The following is a 22302-nucleotide window of genomic DNA, read 5'->3' as shown; positions in this document are numbered from 1 at the left end:
ATTTTCTTATAAAGTTTCCATATTATTATTCCTTACTCTAGTTTGGGTGTAATGCAACCTACAATCAATGATGTCATTATTTCTGATTTCCTAGACTTTATAAATCTTTGTATGCCGCCAATAGTTTTGCAACTCTGCCCAGTTGATTGATATGATCAGAAAAGTTCAAAGCTGGCTCTACCTATATACCCAAGTCTTTAAATGAATCTAGTGATTCCATCACTGTGTGCTGTATTAAATATTCTCACGCCAATCTGTGTTTCTCAAATGTCATATGTTTAGTTTGGATGCATTTGTCAGGAAGTTATTCTCCTGTACCTATCTGGTCAATTTAGTCAAGTTCCTATATTTAACATTTGTAATCAGTTTTCCCATTTTGAATTCATGTACATACAGAACACCTCAAAAAGGTGCAACCTAAATAAGTACGGGCCTAAGACAGAGCCGTGTGGGTCTATCTGACTATAATCTAAAATTTCATACGTTCGATATTTGCCATGTCCTTTTTGTAATCTGTACAGCTATCCATCTTATCAAGATTATCCTTACCTAGTTGTTTTGCATTGTTACCGAGTATCCGTTGCAGGACCTCCAGATTCATGAACAGTTTTTATCCAACTGCAATAAGACTCATTAATGCAGACATAAATCTAGATGTATCAAAAGTATAATAGATTGTTACTCTCTCATTCTTTTTCTTTTTATTCCATACAGTAATTCTATTTATTGCATACTAAAATTAATATATTCTCATTTAAGTGCAATTCCAGTCATTTCCTTACATGCAATATCACTCAATCGCACCTCTGTGTATAGTGTATTTTCTTTTCATGTGTTAATTAACTAGTAGTCAGTGTTGTCCAATGTAATAAATAGTGTACAAGCGTGTGCGACAGCTACCTAGATATTTAGTTTTGTACTAAGGTTATTGTTTATTCTCTAATACCCATCATGTCTGTCTTTTTATGTTTGTTTTCTCCTGTAAAAGAGCTGACACTCGAAATTTCATTTAGGTAGCACTTGTGTTTCCTAAATGAAAACAAAGTTTCTTTGAATCTTTGATTTATTGATCAAAATGTTTTGTATACAACACTGTCCAAGGCTGAAGTTAGTCTACATAAAAGACATCACAGCACACTTTTTTATTCATAGTTGTTATTATATTATTAAATAACATCATGTTACAGGTAGGTATACCACTATTTACAGCATATGCATGCTAATATATGGTTTTAAGTCCTTCCCAATTTTGACAAAAATTTATCTAGGAAAACTTCAAGGGCATTCAGACTAAGAATGCAAGCATAGCTGACGCCTGGAAAAGACTACCAAATTATGTCAAAGCAAGCACTAGCTTAGAAATTTTTAAGAACTGTTATTACAGGAAGAGCTGTTTTAGTGTGTTTGGAGGTTGGAAGGGCATTATTGCCCGTGCCTGAAATATTTTAAGAATTAACATTCTTTTTCCTTGTTAGCACAATATTCTTGCATTCTTTATCTGAATGCCCTTGTAGTTTTCCCATAAGTGTGGGGCTTTTAATTGCACATTCAGAGACGGTGATGAGTTTGTCAAAGAACATTTTACCTAGTCTTTCTGTGTATTTCTTTTAGAGAAATCAGCAGGCATTTTAGTCATTGACTCATTTTATCAATGTCTTACTACAGATCAAACACATTTTTTTTTAATTGTCATGGTGAAAACAACCTGAGGTAGCACTCATTATATCTTAATTTTATACCTCTTATATCAGCTGACCTTTGGGGGGGGTCTGCTTTGATTTCTTTATTTGCTTAAATTTGTTTAACACTGATTGAAATTGATCATTTATAGGCACAGCCCAGGTGAAGTACAATATATTTCACAACATGAATGGTAGGCATTTACTGCAAATCTAAATATAGTTGAAATTAATTTTAATTTTATTTATTTGCAGTTTGTTTACCGGGATAGTCCATTGGGCTGAGAAGAGCCCATTTTCAATGGAGTCCAGGGGAGAAAAGATCCAAAAAACATAAAACAGCTTCATAAAAACATTATACAATATAAACAAATCATTGCCATTGAGTAGTATGGTAAAACAGGTGTAGAACAGTCTAAAAAATTTCAATTTGCAGTATAAATATAAACAAGAAAAATTAATAAAAACAGTAAATATTCACCAATACATTTGATTAAACAATGGAAATATAACAGTAGAGGCAAATGATTAAAGTAGGGAAGGGGATAACAGGAGTTAAGTGTAGGAGTAAGAAAGGAGGATGTAGTAAGGAGAAGGAGGGAGTGAGAAGATAGATTCATGAAAACAGGCATGGACATTTCAAACAAAAACAGAATAAAACAAAAATCACATCAATAAAAGCAGTTACAAGTGAACAATAAGAAATGAGGGTGTTATAGCCTTAAACCAAAGAAATATACATGTCACAGTATGTATAGTTGCCTTAAAATACAGTAGTTCTTGTGCTAAACTTGCACTGTGTTTACAATAACTTGTAAGGTTAAAAAGAATATTTGGACACGTAAGAGCAATGCAGTGAGAATGAGAAAGAGGTTAGGGACTAGGATGAGCTAGAGAGTGATGACTAGGTGATATGTCCAGTAGAAAGGTAGAAGCATGTGGCTTAACCAAAGATGTATTTTTGGAATTGGAGTCTGAATTTGGGGATATGAGTCAGTTAGTTTTAGGTAATTGGAGAGAGTTTACCAAAGAGCGGAGCTTGTACTGAGAAGGTGTGAGTAGTTGATTAAAATGTAGTTTTAGGGATGGTGAATGAAGTTTCGGATTGTAAGTGATGCCTGTGGATGTATATGGAGTATTTTTCACATTGTTTTGCAAGAAAGATAAATATTTAGAGTTGGAGTAAATTATGTAGCTGTGATCTTAGTAGTCGATTTCCAAGCTCTGAACCGGCAGGCACTTAGAAAACTAGCCACAATGTCCCACCAGAGAAAAAAAGTGGAAAAGAAGTTAATTTAAAAGGTGTTAGTCATCAGTGATGAGGGCTTTGCTGTAATATAACAATGGCTCTAAATATTCTACCTTTGGGGTCACACCAACTCAGAGAAAAGGGATTTACTGCATTTGTCTATCTGCAAGGTAGTTTCATAGTATCTAGGTACACAGTTTTCATTCCAGTTGGCCAGCGTTGGACACAGGTTCCAAAACATTGATTGAGAAAGCCTCATGGTCAGTCCAAAGATCATCGTGTTTTAAATAATGGCAAAAATTGAACTCCTGATGAATTCATCAATAGCCTTTAGCACACACACAGTCTACTCCTTGTATATCAGTATGTGATATAGTTCAAGAAATATTAAATGTTAATCTGTTTGCAAGCATGAATTCTTCTGGTGTACTTTCTTTGTGTGTTCTCAAGCATTAATAGATCTACCTTGGAATATGAACAGAATATGATGTTATGTTCAACAATTGATCTTACATAAAATAAGTGCGTACCTGTTAATATGAATGCTTTCTTAGTTGCCATTATTTTAAAACTCAAACTTGTGGCCCTATGTTCTTTTTTCCTTGCCAAGATAACATTATGCTTAAATGATAAAAATCCAGTGATCTTTAATAATTTCATAGTTTGTCAACTATGAAAGTCAAATCAAGCCTTTCACCATGATACACTCTAGCAAATGTTGCTGCTGACATAATATTGCACTTTGAATCTGTGTCAGCTTTGAGCTCTATGGGTTTTCCATTTATCCGAACAGTACAAAATACTTCATTCTTTGCTCTCAAATCTACTACATTAACTGTTTCATGAAGCACTGACATACCATCAACATAAAGAGTAGGGTTGCCGCTTTCTAATTGATCAACTTGTTTCTTTGAATGTTCCCTATTAATAAAAGAATGTGGGCTTCTATTTAACATATTTTTCAACCAGTTACACACATCCTGGCCACTGTCTTCTCTTGTGCAATATGCAGATGACTCCACAGTCATCACCACTGCCGACTCCCTCTCTGACCTAAATGTTGTCACTCAAAAATCCTTCTTGTCAATTGAAAACTGGCTTACCAATAATCATTTGATTCTAAACCCCAAAAAAACTAAGCTCCTACTTTTCACCCTCAAAACTATGAACCATCTTAAATCCTCTTTTTCTATCACCTCAAGCAACAGTACACTTATCTCTGTTGAGTCTCACAGTATGCCGCTAGGAATTGTTATAGACGACCAACTTAAATTTGATCTGCATGTCTCCAGCAACATTAAGGAAACCCACCAAAAATTAAGGCTTCTGTACCGCAACAAAATATTTCTCACCACCAAATCCAAAATCTCCCTATCAAATGCTTACCTACTTCCAAGCCTACTGTATGAGTCTCATATTCTCAGCAATGCTCAGATCTCCCTCCTAACGAAACTCGAATCAACATATAACAAAATTGCCAAATTCACCACAGGTCAACCCCACGATTCCCACCACCGTCTTGCCTTTAAAAGACTAAACTGGCTAGAATTCCCTCACCAACTACTCTTAACCCAACTTCAGATCATACATACCTTACTGTACCAGCCCACCTCTTGCCCAGATATTGCTTCTCTCATCTCCCTGTATACCCCCCCCAAGGTCTCTCCATAGCTCTGACCAGAACCTCCTCCAAATCTACAAACCCAAAAGCAAAATGGGGCAACAACTATACAGCTTACTTCCCTGCTCTAGCTTGGAACAAACTTCCTTTAGACCTCAGGAATGCTATCTACCCACAAAAATTCAAGGGCGCTATCAAAATCTATCGGAACAATTATTGGATCTGTCACTGTAACCACCCTCTAAAATTGCCTCCTTAGTCCCATACCCTTTTTTGAAATTAACTCAGTAACCACCCTGCTATTGTGCTTCTTCTCACTCATAACCATCTCACACCCAAATCCTCCTTTTCTCTTGTCTACTCTCAAGCTAAATATCAACTCCTCACCACTTCCCATACAACTACTAATCCCCACCTACCTCCTTCCTAAGTTCCTATATAACCCCCCCATTCCTCCAGACCCGTCTCTTTTACAGCTCCTCCCCCACACTTACCCTATCCCACTCCTGCAGGGGTTGTACTGCTTGATTTCAGTTGTACATGATTGTGTATAATTTCTCATGTAAATATTCTGTATACCTAGTGCAGTGTTCTTTGTGTATATTTGTAATTTACTACATAACTTAGAGTAGACCTTCTTTAGATTATTCTTTTTATACCACTGTACTTTTCCGATTTTCTGTATCTTTGTACCTACTATTGCTACTTGTTTTTAATCACTTCTGGAGTTTTCTCCCCGGGCTTCCGCTGAAAAACTGCTTGCTGCCCAGTTGAACTAACCCAGTCAAAAAATGTCAATTAAATAAAAATAAATAAATATACTGCTTTATTTTTTACAGAGACTTGTTCAGCATCCAGAGTTGAGTAGCAGTCAGCTGCTAGCCGATTTCCTATCCCCAAACAGTGGAGAAACTCAGTTTCTTGACAAGATGTTGCCAGATGTCAATCTTGGTAAGCATTTTACAAAGTTAAGCTCTTATAACACTACGTATCTCTGGATTATTGTGTTATGTTCTGGGAGTTTTAATTGTTGTATTGTAGAATAAATTGATTTTCTTTTTTAAGATCACTGAATTGCAAAATAAATGGCTTCAGGGAAAGAAAGAGTCTGGGAAATAGACATTTTATGAATCACTTACCCCTGCATCTATATACTTGTTTATGCCAACTAATTGTGGGAGTTGCGAGCAAATCTCCTATGCTCATGGTGTAGTTTTGGAAAGGAATCTAGAACATGAGGGAGCAATAGGAAAGGTAGTATTGCAAAGTCCCAAAATATATATTTTTATTTTGTCTTGATCTTGGGGAGGGGTTGTCGGAATGTAATGTGCAGATGGAAGCCAAAAGATGAGACAAACATTCACCAGAGAGGATGAGGTTGGTATGCAGGAAGATGAGACAGGAGTGGGTAGTCAATGGGTGTTTGAGGGCTTATTTTTCCTTATCCTGGCCTAGGGATAAAGAGATGTGCTTCATTTCTTTGATCAGATACTGACTACTTCATTTGCCAGTACTGCTGAGTGTATTTATTTTTTTTAACCTATATGCTTTTTTGCTTCCCCACCTGCTAACCATCATGAATCCTCCACTTAGTTGTGCCTACTCTTTCCCTGTCATCGACTCAGAGGCCACTGATTTAGGTGAGAGCCAGCTGGAGGGAATCGTAATCCACACAGCCATAAAGGCAGCTTTGCCCTGGCCATTTACCAACCTCCGGTTTTCACTACAGCCACATCTTCCTCACTGACAAACTTCTCAGCCCTGTGTTACAGGTCTTCTGAATTGGCAGCCTGAGGGACTACAGGCAAGCTCTGATCTCACTGTTGAAAGTCCCCTGCAGCCTTAAAGCTGCAAAGAATGGCTCATTGCATCCCTGCTACTATTATTCCCTCAGTTTGTCCATGAGTCTAGTGTGAAGCCTTTGTAAAGGCGGAGAGATGGGCTGTTCTTCTCTATCAAAAAGTTTTTTTTTCCATGTGTGCTTTTTCTTTCCTCATGCTTGCCAACCATCATACCACTGTCAGGGACCCCTGTCTGTCCCCACATGAGCAAGAGCTCCAGTGCCCATTTATTTTTCACAAGTTCAGTCCATGAGTGGATAATAGTGGTCCATGGCATAGTAGTAAGCAAAGCAGCCATGAGGATATTTTTGATCAGTGTCCCTGATGCTGCTTCCTTGGTGTTGACATACTTGCATCTCTTTGAGGGCTGTACAAGACCACTCCCATACACCATGATAGAAGTATTGGGATGCTAGCTTAAAGCTGCCACACTCATGTTTGCCCCACAGCCATGAACTAGTTGTCAGTACTTGTCACTGCCTACCCCTGAAGCAGTAGCGCCTACAGCTGGTGAACCACCAAATGTGCCTCCCCCACATGGAAGCACTGGCAGAATGATGCACCTTTCCCACCCCCAACGTGTGTCTTCCAGAACCCAAGTTATTAATTGAACTTGAGTCATTGGTGTTGCAGCCTGAGATTTTTTTTGTGCTACAAAGGCCAGGTCCAGCTTTGTGTTTTCTGTTAAAACCCTAATGGTGGCTAACATGAACACTCTCAACACTGCAAGGGCCTTCTACTCTCACTCCTGCACATGTACATTCACACATACATGTGCACGCACACACATAGACATGCACACACACACACGCACAAAGATCTGCCATAACCATCTTGGAAGTGCAAAGCCTATTTCCTCCTCCTGCCTCCATCTTCATCTCCTGCAAGCCTTCATTTGCAAGTGACAGGCAACCAAATGGACTATCATTCCCACCCCCATCAGAATGGACAAACCAGAGTTGGCTACCCACTCCTTATTTTCCCACATCTTCCAGCACCACTTCTAGAACTTGGGTTATCTGGTTCGTGATCAGAGCTCTAGCTCTTTAGCAACAGAGTTAAGTGCTTTCACTGCTGAGCGTCTGATATTTCACAGAAAGACATAAACCAATGTCCTCACCATGGGTGAATTGAAATAGTGTCTTCTGTCAAAGAGAGGGGGTGCATTCATTAAAGTGGTGTGACAGGGTAGGTAGGTGAAGAGATTGAGCATATAGTGGACTGAAAAGACTCTGCATGGCCAAGAAATTTGAGGATGAAAGCAAGTTGAACTGTCTCATGCAGCACAGCTATATAGAGCCAGATATCATCAATAAGTACCAGTGCACCTATGTGATTGTCTTCATACATTTTCTGCTGGTCTCTTTCAATTTATTAACTTATGATCTGATGTGTCAATTTTCATTCAGTCCTCAACTAATGGGTTCAGAGCTGATCCTCGGATCCGACTGAGCCATTACAGCAGCTAGTGGCCTCCAAAAAACCCTTGAGCTCCTTCCCTACCTATAATCCACCAACCCCTAACATCTCTCAGATCTTGTTTGCCACTTTCTCGTCTAGATGTGGACGCCTTCCTGTCTCAAGTTACAGAGTGGGAGATAGTTTTTTTCCATATATTTTCCCTTTCTCAAAAAGTTTGTTTAATATATTTTCTTCTGCATCTCTGTACATCTAAGCTCCCTTCATACTCTCGTTAGTATATTTTTCTTCCTACCATTGCTGGCAGGCCTGGTTTCCTTCCCACCCCTTTCACATTTTGTGTGCTCTAAATTTACCATTGCTGGTATTATCTTTTCATTCCATTACACCTGGTGCCATTACTTTGTATCATTGGTGATACTTTACTTTTCTGTCCTGTTCTAGTTTAAAAAAAAAGTTGTTGTATATTTTTGTTTGTTGATATTACTGACAGGATGTCCAAAAAAGGTCCTTCTGGATTCAACAAATGTGAGAAATGTGGGTACAAATTGCCTCACTCTGATGCCCATTCTCTATGCTTCTATTGCTTGTGTCCAGATCATTTAAAGGTAGACTCCAGCACTTGCAACAAGTTTAATCCACGTGCTCTGGTGGACAGAAGTAAATTGTTACTAAAGGGTTTACTGCACACCTCTTTTTCTAAGGCCATCACTGTGACTTAATCCCCCAAACAGAAAACTAAAGGCCCACTGAAGAGGTATAACCATTGGAGTCTTTTGCCTCTTCTTCATCGGAATCTTCTAAGAAAATAAAGAAATTGGATCTGAAACTTGTTAGGATCGACCTTCTTCAGATCCGACAAAATGTTTATCTGATCCTACTGTCTTGGACCCAAAGTGTCTACCCCATAGGGGCAGCCAGACCAAAGCTTCCAGACCACCTAGCAGGGTATCCTTATCTCTTTTGATACTTCACCAGATCACCCCACAGAGGAAGTCCCTATGAGGAGGAAGTGTAAAAGGATGCACTTGGACTTTCCTCAAAAGTCAGTCACTCACCGAGGATATTGATCTCCAAAATCACCACCCGATGATTTTAAGCAGAAGAGTGGCTGATCTTCCCAAGACCCTTCTCAGGAGGAATCAGTATTTCTGGAAGCCTTTGGTGCTGGCCCTTCTACCTTCTGGGTTACTCTGCCTGCTGATGAACTCATTGACTTGGTCTCTGGGTAGGTGTGGAAGGAACCTGATGTGGTTGAGCCAATCCCCAAGAATACAGACCAGATTCTGCTCCACCATTAGGCAGGGAATATTGGGGTAAAGGGGTGCAGTAGATGCCATGGTTGTGGCGGCAGCTACAAAAAAGGAACTTGGGAACAGAGTCCCACTGTCCGTCTTCCTAAGAGAGTGTAGAGCAGAGGACAGATTTGGGAAGCAGATTTGTACTTCAATGACTTTTACACTCTGATCACCGAAAAAGGCTTCATAGAGATTTGATTAAAGAGTTATCGAAATCTCTTTCTCAAACTGAAAAATCCTGAGGCGCAATCTTCAGTAGCTTCTCAGTTGGCTACCTTATAAGCTATATCTAATTTGTCCATAAGGCTTATCTTGCATGCTGCAGAAGGCACCTCAGGGGCTGCTGGTTCAAGCATTTCTATAAGGTGGCATGCCTGGATGTGCCTGTGTGATTTTGTGGTAGCTTTCAAGTCCTCATTCATCAGTGTTCCCTTTGTTTGGCCGTACAGTGAAGGGTACACTCTTCAGGTTTGAGAAAGACTGAAAGACCCTGTCTGCAGTGGGCATGCATTTTTCTGCCTCTCAGAGGATCTTTTCCAGGAATCAATGGGGAGATTGAAAATTGTGGTTCAGAAAGTCCCAGGACACATGTGGAGATAGTTCCCTCAGAGGCAGAGGGGAGAGCTATAATGGAAGGCGATGCTTCTGTAGCAGAGGAGGCCCACAACACCAGATGTCTAGAGATTTATTTTCCAACAGACCTTTCAGTGTTCCTGAAAGGAGGCCTGATTGTCCTTCTCTGGAGGCAGTTAGAGGTTGCTTATCTCTGTATCAGAGAGTCTATCAATATATAGCAAAAGACAGTTGGGCAAAGAGAATTATTTCCAGACATTATACAATTCCCTTTTCCCTTCCTCCTCCATTATCAAGAAAATTTCCCGATGTTCCACCCAGTCAGATGAAAGCAGCAACACTGAAAATTCAAAAACTGCTAAGAAAGAGTCATCCAAGAGTCCCACCAGACCAAATAGAATCCGGAACTTACTCAAGATTCTTTTAGTGCCAAAGAAAATAGGGGACTGGAGACCAGTTTTGGATCTCAGTGTATTGAACAAGTCAGTTCAACACAAAGTGCCGGATGGTCACGGTTCAGTCCATTGTGCTCAATAGATCATCAGGATGCGTACTATCACATAAAGATGAACAGATGATTCAGAAAGTATTTTACACTTACGGCTGGGAGACCACCATTATCAGTTCAGAGCAGTACCCTTTGGCCTCACCACAGCCCCCAGCATGTTCACCAAGTGCCTGGCAGTGGTAGCAGCTCACTTGAGACAATAAGGATTCTGGATGTTTCTGTATCTAGATGACTGGCTCATTACCACCCCGACCAGGCTTTGACTGGTAGAAGCATGAGATGAGGTGCCACAGATTTGTTCACATCTTGGAATAACCATAAATGACATTTCTCACTTATAACCAACACAGACATTATAATTCATAGGAGCAGAGTTCAACACAGTATCTTTTGTAGCTTCTCTTCCTCTATCAAGAGTGCAAACGATACGACTGCAGGTCAGGAAAATAATTTTCAGTACCAGAATTTCAACCTGATTGATTCTGCAAACCCTGGGTCAGTGTCAGCGGCAATAATTTTAGTTCCTTTAGCGAGATTCCACATGAGTATTCTACAATGGATGCTAGCAACAAGTGGTCAGTACTTTCTCAACCTATGTCAGCAAAGATAAGAATAACTCAAGTATGTAAAAGATGCTTTTGTTGGTAGGTGCAATCGCAACAGGTATTACAAGGTCATCCTTTCATCTTCCCTCAGCCCAAGGCCAAGTTGGTCCCCCGAAGAGGCCAACTTTTGCATATCAATGTTTTGGAGATGAGAGCAGTGTTTCTAGCATTGCAAGCATTCCAAGACTCTCACCCTCTTGGGACAGTTGAAGCCCAGACAAGACAGTATGTCAGTAGTTTGGTACATCAGCAAGCAGGGGGGAAACCAGGTCTTACCCCTAAGAATCCCTCAGAGTTTGGCAATGGGTGATGTCTTCCATCGACTTTCTAATAGCAATGCATATTCTGTTGAAGTTCAAAGTAATAGCAGACAAACTGAGCAGGTCCATCTTACTACCTCATGAGTGATCTTTCAACAATACAGTGACAGATACGATTATCAGCGGGCCAACCCTGCTGCAGTCTTTTTGCCTTTCCCCTAAACAAGTGCAGCATCTTTTTTGCCTTTTTCTCCCTACCAGGGGAATCACAGAGGGATGTGCTACTCCACGATTTTCGCCCCCCCCCCCCCCGGTTTTCTGTATGGTTATCCTCTGACACCCTTAATTCCCAAATTCCTGCAGAAAGCAGCCAGGTTGAAGAACAAAGTCATCCTCATTGCACCTTACTGGCCTCAACAGATTTGGTTTCCCTTCCTTTGGCCTCATCTACTATGTCCACCTTGGATTCCGGATCCAATTCCAGACCTCCTACCTCACCCAATAGGCATAGTTTGCCTAGATATCTCTAACCTCAAACTAACAGAGTGGTTTCTCCGAGTCCTTTAATAGCCAGACAACCAGTGCTGTCTTCCTCTGTCTGTTCCTTACTTTTATCTTCCCATAAGCCCTCTACTAGGAAACTGTACAGGAGTAAATGGAAGAGATTTGTTTGCTGGACAGAACAAAATCAGATAGACTCCTTCTCAGCTCCAGTTCAATCTGTTCTGGAATTTTTGGTGAGCTTGTTTAATGACGGTACTAGTTCATTAATTATTAAAATCCACCTTGCAGCAATCTCTAACATTCATGTGGGAATTCAAAATTCTTCACTGGCTTCCTCTAAACTGTGCAAGGACTTTTTGAGAGGTACTCTCCTGCTAAGACCCCCTTATAAAGACCCCATGCCACCATGGGATTTAAATTTGGTACTGCAGGCCTTAATTTACTCTCCCTTTGAACTGGCAGTTAAATGCGATCTTAAATTCCTGACCTGACCCGGAAAACTATCTTTTTAGTTGCAGTTACATCTACTAGAATTTCAGAATGTTATCAGAATGTTAAGCATTATCTTCTAAGCCTCCATGCTCATTTTTCAAAAGGTTAGTGGTGATGTTGCATACCAGTACTTCCTTCCTTCCTAAAGTGGTGTTAGAATCCAACATCAACCAATCCATTAATTTGCCAGTATTCTTTCCAAAATTTATGAATAAAGGGGAATATATGCTGCACTTAACTGGATTTTCATAGACAATTACGCTTCTATCTGCACATAACAAAAGAGATTAGAAAGACAGATCAACTATTTGTTTCCTTTGCACATACTAAATTAGGCAAATCAGTTAAAAGGTGACTCTAGCTAGGTGGTTGACATATTGCATTTCATTTGTATATAACAAATTGAATCTCCCCTTACCAAAGCCCTTAAAGGCTCACTCAACCAGATCTATTTCAATTTCATCGGTCTTCCAGTCTAGAGCCTCTATGGACGATATATGTGCAGCTGTAACCTGGTCAAATCCTAACACTTTTATCACTCATTACAAAATAGATTTGGTCTAGAGGGGAAGAGCAGTCTTTGGCTCAGCTGTGCTCAGGAATATCCTTTCTTAGAGTCCACCCAGGATTTTAGGTAGCTGGGGACTCTGTCCCATTAGTTGAGGATTGAATGAAACTTGACAACATCAGATAATGAAGTTATGTACTCGCCATAATGTTCTAATATACAAGTTATGTACTCACCATAATGTTCCATCTGTGTTGTCCATTTTTATTCTTCCTCAACTCCTCACCCACCATTCCCCTCCATTTTTATTGGATGACTGCTGGAGGAATGAGAAGCCTCAAGGACATCAATGTCCTTTGTATTAAACTCCAGTTATGGCATATCAGTTATTGTCTACCTGTCAAGCGGCAAACAAGATCTGAGAGATGTTAGGGGTTGGTGCATTTATGGGTAGGGCAGGAGCTTAAGAAGTTTTTTTTGAGGCCATGAGCTAGTGTAACAGCCAAGTCAGATCCAAGGATCAGAGCTGAACCCATTAGTTGAGGAAGAATGAAAATGGACTATACAGATGGAACGTTATGGTGAGTACATAACTTCTTTTTTCATCTGTGACCAAGATAGTAGTGGTGTAGCCTCCAGTATGTAATGCATCTTGTCTTAATATTTTATGTGAAGTTGTTCAATCTCGCCGTTCGTTCTTCACTGGTGGGTTCGGAGTCGATCCTCGGCTCCGATCTGGCCGACTAGCAAGCTCAAAGTTTTCCAGTAGCTCGAGACCCTAACCCCTTATCCCACAATGCACTGATGGAATTACATCAGATCTACTTTGCTGCAGCATGGATCTCTTGGTTTCCAGCATTGCTCAAGACTATTGTGGGAATTTTCAACTTTCAGCAAGTTTTTCCATTGCATTTTTATATCTTTCTACTATTATATTTATGCAGTATTACCTAGTTTAGCAGATTTTTCTGTTTTTCCCCTTTTCCTAGTAAATCTCTAGTGCTTGCCTTCGGCCTTTTCTTACTCTTGTTACTAGTTGCCTTTTTGGGCTTTTGTGCTGTCTTTTTGCATTGCTGTTTGTAGTGAATTGTATATAGCCTTTAGATATATTAGAGTTGCTCCTTTTGGGCTGTTTGAATATTATTATTAGATTACTCATTTCTGAGTTAAACTATTTTTATATAGTTAAATAGTGTTGTTTTTTGATCTTGTGATTTTTTTTTCAGGAAGTTAGTTGCTATATCTGAAGAAAGGGAAAAGCATCCTACGTCTGGGTTCAAAAAGTGCCTAGACTGCAGACAAAAGATGTCTGTTACGGATGCCCATTGTGCAGTGTGTGTACTGTTTGGGTGAGGTGCACCTGCAGGAGTCATGTAGTATCTGCCACTCTTTTTCCACTCGAGTGCTTGCAGAAAGGAAGAGGAAGTTAGTTGACAGGGGTATTATTAAACACCCTTTCACAGAGGCATTGTCTGACCAGGATGGGGCCAGCAAATCGTCCAAATCTTCCTCAGAATCCAGGACAAAAAAGGGAAAAAGTTGGAAAGTGTTGTGACTTCGGCTCCACTGTCTTCGGAGCCGACAGTCTGTTCTTTTCGGACCCGGGAGACTGCTTTGGAACCGGTTGCCAAAAAACCTCCCTCTCCACTTCTCCAATCGGCGCCATCTATTCACTCTTCCAGGTCTTCGGTCAGCCTGTCCGATCTGGATATGGACCGGCTGGTTCAGAAGCTCTTAAAGGCACCGGGCCTAGCTAAATTGCTGTCGGCTCAGACCCAACCATCGGAGCTGAAGACCATTACTCTTGAATTGTCTGCTCCTCCTTCGAGCCATACCAGACCTTCAAAGCCAGAGGAGGCTGACCTGATGATTGTGGATCCCTTGGAGCCAACACCTGTTCCAGTGTCATCGGCTCCATCTGCTTGGACATCCTCGTCGCCGACTGGGGAATCTAGGAGCCAACACTCTCCGGTCGGGTCCGGGGAGGATAGTCGCACGGACTTGGTGCCAACTCTTCCTTCTCTGGGCTTTGGCTCGGGTGATCTCAGCTCCTACCTCGGGCTTGAAGCCCACAGCTTCAGTGTTGGAGGGGATCGCGGCTCCTCATGATCCATCGACTCATTCTCATTGGAGCCATGGTGCATTCGAAGCCATGAGGCGAGTGTTGTCTCCTAAGACTTTCTCATCTCCAGGTCTGGTCTCTTCCTCCTCGAAAGTGCCTGTCAGTTTCTGTTTCCTCCAGTCATCCCAAGCGTAGAGACCCAGAGCCTCAGGTAGCCCCACAGGGTGCTCCCTGCTATTCTGAGACCTCTCCAGAGACTCCCCCTGAAGAAGTTCCCAGGAAGAGATTATACAAGAGAAGGCATTTGGACTCCCTACAGGAGTTTCTAACATCAGACACCGACTTGGATGAATCAGAAGGGTCCACTAGATCCCCCTCTGAGGACATCTCCTTTGTGGAGATTCTTGAAATTCTTAGGCAGAGGGGTGATTGGCAGTCCAAGAACCCTACTGAGGACAAGTCGGTTCTCCTGAAGGCGTTCGGTTCTCAACCTTCCACCTCTTGGGTGTCTCCACCCTATGATGAGCTTATGGATCTGGTCTTTCGTAGGGAATGGGAGTCACCAGAATCTATGGAACCTGTCCCTAGGAGGCCTAATAAGCATATTTCTGCCCCCGTAGAGGAGTCCTTTTTGGTCAAGGGAGTCCCTGTTGATGCCATGGTGGTGGCGGCAGCCACCAAAAAGGAAATGTCTGAGACTTCCTCATCTATCCATCCTCCTAACAGAGAATCCAGGATCATGGATAGATATGGGAAATGCACGTTTAGTTCAGTGACTTTCTCACTCAGATCACTGAACTAATTGACCCATTTTACCAGACTGCAGAGAGATATCCTTAAGGAGTTGGGAGATGCTATTCAGGGTGCTGTAGCTACGAGTGTATCCGACAAAGTTGCTACCCAGCTTGCTACCCTTAATTCAATAGTTAACTCGTCCATGCATCTCATATCTTACACAGCTGATGGTTCGAGTAGAGCTGCAGGTACAGGAATTGCTCTTTGTTGGCATGCCTGGATGCGACTCTGTTCCTTCGCGGAACCCTTCAAGTCTTCCTTTACGAATACCCCGTTTGACGGCTCATCCTTGTTTGGACCAAAGGTAAAGGAGATTTGACCAGGTGTGAAGAAGAAGAAAAGACTCTGTCTGCCGTCGGAGTCCATTTTTCCACCCCCACTCGACCCTATCCTAAAGGTCAGAGGGGAGGAAAGATGTGGTTCTGGAAAGCCCAAGGAGCCTTTCAAGACACACGTGGAGAGCCCCCCTCCAGAGGCAGAGGAGGGGTTACAATGGAAAACTTGCTCTCACTGCAGAGGGGGGGGGGGGGGTCTGCAACACCAGGGTGACAGAGATAATTTCTCTGGTCAGTCCTACCAGTGCTCCTGAAGGGAGGCCTGGCTGTCCTACTCTGGAGACAGTCGTGGGTCGCATGTCATTGTACCCAGAAGCCTGGCTAGATATAACAAATGACAATTGGGTACAAAGTATCATTTTTAGAGGGTATTTCATACCGTTCTCCACCCAGTCCCATCCCATCAAAAAAAATCCCGGACGTTCCACCCAGTCACAAGGAACAAACAACCATAGAGGTATGCCGGTTGCTAGAAAAAAAGAGTCATCCAGCCAGTCCCGGTAGACTAAACAGGATTTGGAACTTACTCAAGATTCTTTTTGGTTCCAAAGAAAACAGGAGACTTGAGACCCATTTTGGATCTCAGCAGACTCAACCAATTTGTGAGGAAAGAAGTTCCGAATGGTCATGCTACAGTCCATACTTCCCTTTTTAGGAAAAGACAATTGGATGCGCTCAATCAAGTTAAAGGATGCGTACTACCACATAAAGATGGCCAGACCATCCAGGGATCACCTACGTTTCTGGCTGAGAGCCAATCATTATCAATTCCGAGCTCTGCCCTTTCATCTCACTACAGCCTCCAGAGTGTTCACCAAGTGCATGGCAGTAGTCACGGCTCACCTGAGGCATCTAGGATTCCAGGTGTTTCCGTACTTGGATGATTGGCTCTTTACCTCCACCACCAGGCATCAATGTCTTCAAGCGTGAGAGGCTACACTGACACACTACAATCGGCTAGGCATTACAGTCAACTTCGAAAAGTCCGCCTTGTTGCCATTGCAGCATACTGTTTTTATAGGGACAGAATTAGACACGTCAGCCACCAGTCTTCGTCTTCCACCAGAAAGGGTTTGTATTCTTCGCCAACACATCATGTCCTTGGTATCAAAGAACAGAGCACCAGCTGCAGAGGTATTGAAAGTACTAGGATTGATGGCAGCAGCAATATTGGCAATCCCGTTAGCAAGGATGTATATGAGGATACTTTAATGGCTCCTATTCACACAATGGTCTTACCAAGAACTTCCAATGAATCACACAATCCTGATAACGAATTCTTGCAAGAAGGATCTTCAGTGGTGGTTGACGTCTCTTCATGCTACCCCCCCCCCCCCAGTCGCCACTGTGACCACGGACGCTTCCCTGATAAGGTGTAGGGGGCATTTTCAGGGAAAGACTGTCAAAGGCACATGGACAGATCAAGAATTACATCTGCATATCAATGTCCTGGAGATGAGAGCAGTACTTTTAGCATTGCAATACTTTCAGGACTCTCTTCCTCTAGGGACAATTGCAATACAGACAGACAACATGTCAGTGGTCTGGTACCTGAACAAGCAAGGCGGGACCAAGTCTTACCCTGTTTGCCGAGAAGCCCTCAGAGTATGGCAGTAGGCAATGTCATCCCAGCACTTTTTGTTAGCAATGCATATCCCGGGCAAATCCAATGTCATAGTGGACAAACTGAGCAGGGCATTTTTATTGCCCCACTAATGGTCCCTCAAACAAGAGATTGTGGACAGGATTTTCTGCAAATGGGACCAGCCTTCCTGTGACCTGTTTGCCAGTCGTATCAACAACAAATGCAGAAGTTATTTTGCCCTGATTCCCCCACCAGGTCAGTCTCCGAGGGATGCTCTTGTCCACAAATGGCTCCCGGGTTCCTCTACGCTTTTCCCCCAATTCCTCTGATACCCAGGTTTTTACAGAAAGCAAAGTCACTGAAACGGACAATTATCTTTATAGCCCCTCATTGGCCCCGGCAGATTTGGTTTCCGTTTCTTTACCATCACATTCTGGAAGACCCATGGATCCTGGACCCAGTTCCGGACTTATTGACACATCCATCAGGGGATCTCCATCCCTCATTGCAAACACTGAAGCTAACCGCTTGGCTGCTCCAATTCCCCGCATAGCCTGGCTTTATAATCTTTCCCATGACACTAGTCAAATTTTATTGGCTTCCCATAAGCCTTCCATTTGGGCTTCCTACCATAATATTGACCCTTACCAAGCACCATTGTCTTCTATTTTACAATTTTTGACAGACATTTTCAACAAAGGAGCAGCGGCTGCTACGGTGCGGGTACAACTAGCTGCTATGTCTAATTTCCATCTAGGGATTGATGGATTGAATATTATGGCTCACCAATTGTCTAAAGCTTTTCTAAAAGGTTCCTTTCACTTGAGGCCTCAAGTGAAGACTCCTTATTCTCCCTGGAATTTGTATTTTATGTTATCTTGCATAATTCTTCCTCCCTTTGAGCCTGCATCATCTTGTGAGATAAAATTTCTATCGTGGAAAACTATCTTCCTAATAGCCATCGCTTTAGCCCGCAGAGTGTCAGAGCTCCAAGCCCTATCCATCAAGCCTCCTTATATGGTCTTTCATGCTGACAGAGTATCTCTCAGGACAAACCCATCCTTTTTGCCTAAAGTATGTTCAGAGATTAACATCAGTTAAGTCATTGAGTTGCCTGTTTTCTTCCCTAATCACGCCAACAAATTGGAATGTATGTTGCACAAACGTGATGTTCACAGACAACTTAGATTTTATCTAGACAGAACAAGAGAGATTAGAAAATCAGATCAGCTTTTTAGGCCAGGAAAGGTAAACCAGTCGCCAAAATAACTCTTAAGTGGCTGTCGGATTGTGTATCACTTACACCTATTCTTGTCATAACATGCCCTTGTCTAGTAAGGTGAAGGCTCATTCAACCAGAGCAGTTTCTACCTCTTCAGCCTTTCAAGCCAAATTACCTCTAGACAACATCTGTGCAGCAGCCACATGGTCTAAACCTCACACTTTTATAACTTGTTACAAAGTGGATAAGGCCTCCAGGGACAGGGCTTCATTTGGTTCTATGGTTCTGAAAAGTGTACTTCCATGAGCCACCCAGGGTTAGGGTGCTAGGGACGCTACCAATCAGTGAAAAATGAACGGCGAGATTGAACAACGTCACATAAAGAAGTTATGCACTCACCATAACATTCCATGTGAGTTGTTCCATCTTGCCGTCATTCTCATGTCCCTCCCTCCTTCCCCCTCCTGGCTGTCAGTTGACCTGGAGACTGTATTCATCCTGGTTTCTCAATGTGTCTTCATTCCTAGGCAGAATAATTATAGTATCACTATATGGTATGCAGCAAACAAGATCTGAGGTAATTCCAGCAGTGCATTGTGGGATAAGGGGCTAGGTCTCGAGCTACTGGAAAACTTTGAGCTTGCTAGTCGGCAGTGTCTGAGCCGAGGATTGGCTCTGAAACCATCAGTGAAGAATGAAGGTGAGATGGAGCAACTCACATGGAACGCTATGTTGAGTACATAACTTCTTTATATTCAACAAAGAGACTAGTGGTCTTAAAACTTTGTTGGTGACCTCCATCACAGTAAATTCCAAAAGGTGCAGCGGTTAGCGTTGTTGCCTCACAGCAAGAGGTTCTCCCATTTGATTCTCTGCTGGAGTGCCTTCTGTGTGGAGTCTGCACGTCCTCCCTGTGGTTGAGTGATGTTAAAGACATGCAGGTAGGTGCGTGCGTGAATGGGCGTGCCTTCTTTGAAGGTTGGGCGTCGGGCTAGCAACTCGGCACCGTAAAAATCCACTGCCAGTCATTGGCGGACGGGAGTTCTGCTGTGGTGACCCCTAACCGGGAAAAGCCGAAAGATTTTTATGAAACCCAGGTAGTGAACCAAAATGACAAGCCTTTATTCGTTACAGACACATGATCAGTAACAAAAAATCAGAAATCACTTGTCTGTGAAAGAAGGATATGCAGCACACTAGATGTTTAGATTATACAGTTGCTTTACAACTTGTTTAGAGTCTGTGTATCCTGTAATCATGTCTGTGCTGCTGCCGTAATGTATGTTTTAATGGTGCCACTTCATAACATTGAAATTTCATAACATTGAGACCAAAACATCTAAATCCCAAAACATTGAAAACTCAGAACATTGAAAGTGTGTGTCATAACATTGAAAACTACAATGCATATGTAAATAACATTCTCTCCACCTATAACAACACCTAACTAACAAACACACTTTCTACTACATTTCAGCAAGCCCCCCTGCACCCCCCCCCACATCCCCTTAAATATACCAACTTTAAGATCACAATACAGTAGAAAAAAGTTAATTTCCTAACCTCACTGTATCACAGTCACCATACACTGAGGTTAGGAAATTAACTCATCACAATCACCATACACTGAGGTTAAGAAATTAACTTTTTTCCACTGTAGTGTGATTTTGGAGTTGGTATATTTAATTTACGGGGGAGGGGGTGGGGGGCTTGCCCCCCTGCAGAAATGTAGTAGAAAGTGTGTTTTTAGTTAGGTGGTGGTATAGGTGGAGGGGATCTTATTTACTTGTGCAATGAAGTTTCCAATGTTATGAAGCACACTTTCAGTGTTCTGAGTTTTCAGTGTTTTGGGTTTTCAATGTTTTGAATTTTTGATGTTATGGTCCCAATGTTATGAAGTCGACCTATTTTAATATATGCTTGTTAGTTCTTGATTATTCCTAATAAAGGAACTAGGTCTCTGTGAGTGTGACATTTTGTAAGGGTTATATAAATTAGGAATTTAAGCACACATTGATTTTGTTATTTTGTTTAGTAGTGATTTAAAGTACAACATAATGAGACAAAAGCAGTCATTCTGAAGATGAGAGAAATCATTTTAAGATTTAAAGAAAAAATATTTCATTTGTATTGATAACATTTTTATATTTATCTTTTAGGCAAAATGATAAAGGCTGTTCCTAGCAAACTAATAAAAGAGGTAAGTCAACCTTTGAATGTTTCCCTCAGTTGCGTGCTTGCATCTATTTTAATTTTAAAACACACACTGGAACAAATTCACTTTCTGGTTGCTTGACTGTTGTTATTATCATCATAGAAAGTGAATGTCTATTATAAAAAGCCTGAAAATAACAGTCTAGTGGGTCTACCTTATTAAATCTAAAACTTTATTTCTTTATCATTTTTTTATTGCAGCTGTCTAACACCAGCTGAGTGCCAAAGGGTCCCCTCTTTCATATTTTTTGCCAAATTTTCTCTTGCGCCTGTCTGGCTTACCCCTAACAGACCGCAACCTTAGAAAGTAGGGAAGCATTGATGTAAGTGACGGAGGAAGTGGACAGAAAGGAGAGCAGGACATCTTAGAATGGTGTTATCCTGATAGCACAGAGAGCATTTTTCGGTATCTAATACCCATTTTTTATCCCAATACCGAGAGTTGAGTTATGCTGTCACTGTTGGACTCAAGTCTTTGTTGTTCACTAGGAACTGCCATTCATGGCTGACTGTACATGGACTGAGTTTGCTAAATGGACCCAAGTTGCATGAGTTGAAGTCAGGACTGCATCCCTCTGAATCAGAGCTGCCTTAAAACTTCTGTGTTTTCAGGAAACAAAAATGAGTCATTATGTATCTTGCTACTCTTGTTTGGAATCTAATGAAAAGATGCTTATTAATTTCAACACTAATAATGTATGAAAAAGTGAAAAAAATCAGATGATTTTTTGAGCATGGCAGTGACAAAATCTTCTGAATGTAAATTTATGAACATTAACTATGTCTTGGCAGTTTTTAAGTTCTCCTTGTGCAGCACCGGGTGATTTTAGATTGATTTGTAAATTCACAGACAACAAAGTGCTGTGAAAACAAGTTCAAATAAGACTTAATAGTCTGTTCCTTGAAATCTCTTTTTCACTTTTCTGGATGTTAATATTCACCTGTATCCCTGCTGGACAGGGAAAACAGGTGCTGAATTTGTGGGAACATGGGTGAAGTTCTTAGCTAGGCTTATAAGGGCCTCTGGGCCAATAGTATCGTCCTAGGAACCTATGATGGGTGGCACTTGCCAACAGTTAAGTGGTCAGTGACATTTCTTTGACAGGACAGTCACTGTGAACTTTATTCTGATCCTTTGAACAGATGTGGGTGAAAGGATCAGTTTGAAATTTTAGCTTAAAGTGGTGACATTATAGATCAGCAGGGCACATATATCTTAATACTATGAGATGCAATTAAAGGCACTCCTAACATACTCAAGTTTGTACAGTAAAGCTGATGTTGTGTACAGGTTGCCACTCAGTTAATGCACAACTCCATTAGACTTCTTTATCACTGCTTTGATTTGCTAGCCCAATGTAGGGAAAAAGGAGCATGTCATTGGTTAGAGTTAACATATTGGCATATTTTACTTAAAATCTAGTTTAAAATATTTTAAGTTTATTGTATTTCTTTTAACATTTTTTTGAAATGCAGTACTGAGATAAGATTGGTGAGTTAATTTCACTGTGTAAAATAATGTGGACTGAATT

The 22302-nt window shown here is 41.4% G+C and overlaps 1 protein-coding gene across 1 annotated transcript in view; it reads left to right on the top strand.

The window, feature by feature from the left end:
- SNX14 (sorting nexin 14) overlaps positions 1-22302 on the top strand; it is a 1453711-nt gene that overhangs the window by 942826 nt on the left and 488583 nt on the right. The window contains exons 16-17 of the mRNA XM_044067476.1: positions 5389-5500; positions 20716-20756. Of these exons, the coding sequence (XP_043923411.1) occupies positions 5389-5500; positions 20716-20756 (153 nt within the window). The remainder of the gene's footprint in view (positions 1-5388; positions 5501-20715; positions 20757-22302) is intronic.

This window comes from Protopterus annectens, chromosome 1.part0, assembly GCF_019279795.1.
Source record: "Protopterus annectens isolate FY-2018-M chromosome 1.part0, PAN1.0, whole genome shotgun sequence".
Classification (NCBI taxonomy): Eukaryota; Metazoa; Chordata; order Ceratodontiformes; family Protopteridae; genus Protopterus; species Protopterus annectens.
The sequence above is the reverse complement of the archived record's forward strand: the minus strand, read 5'-3'. Positions and strand labels throughout refer to the sequence as shown.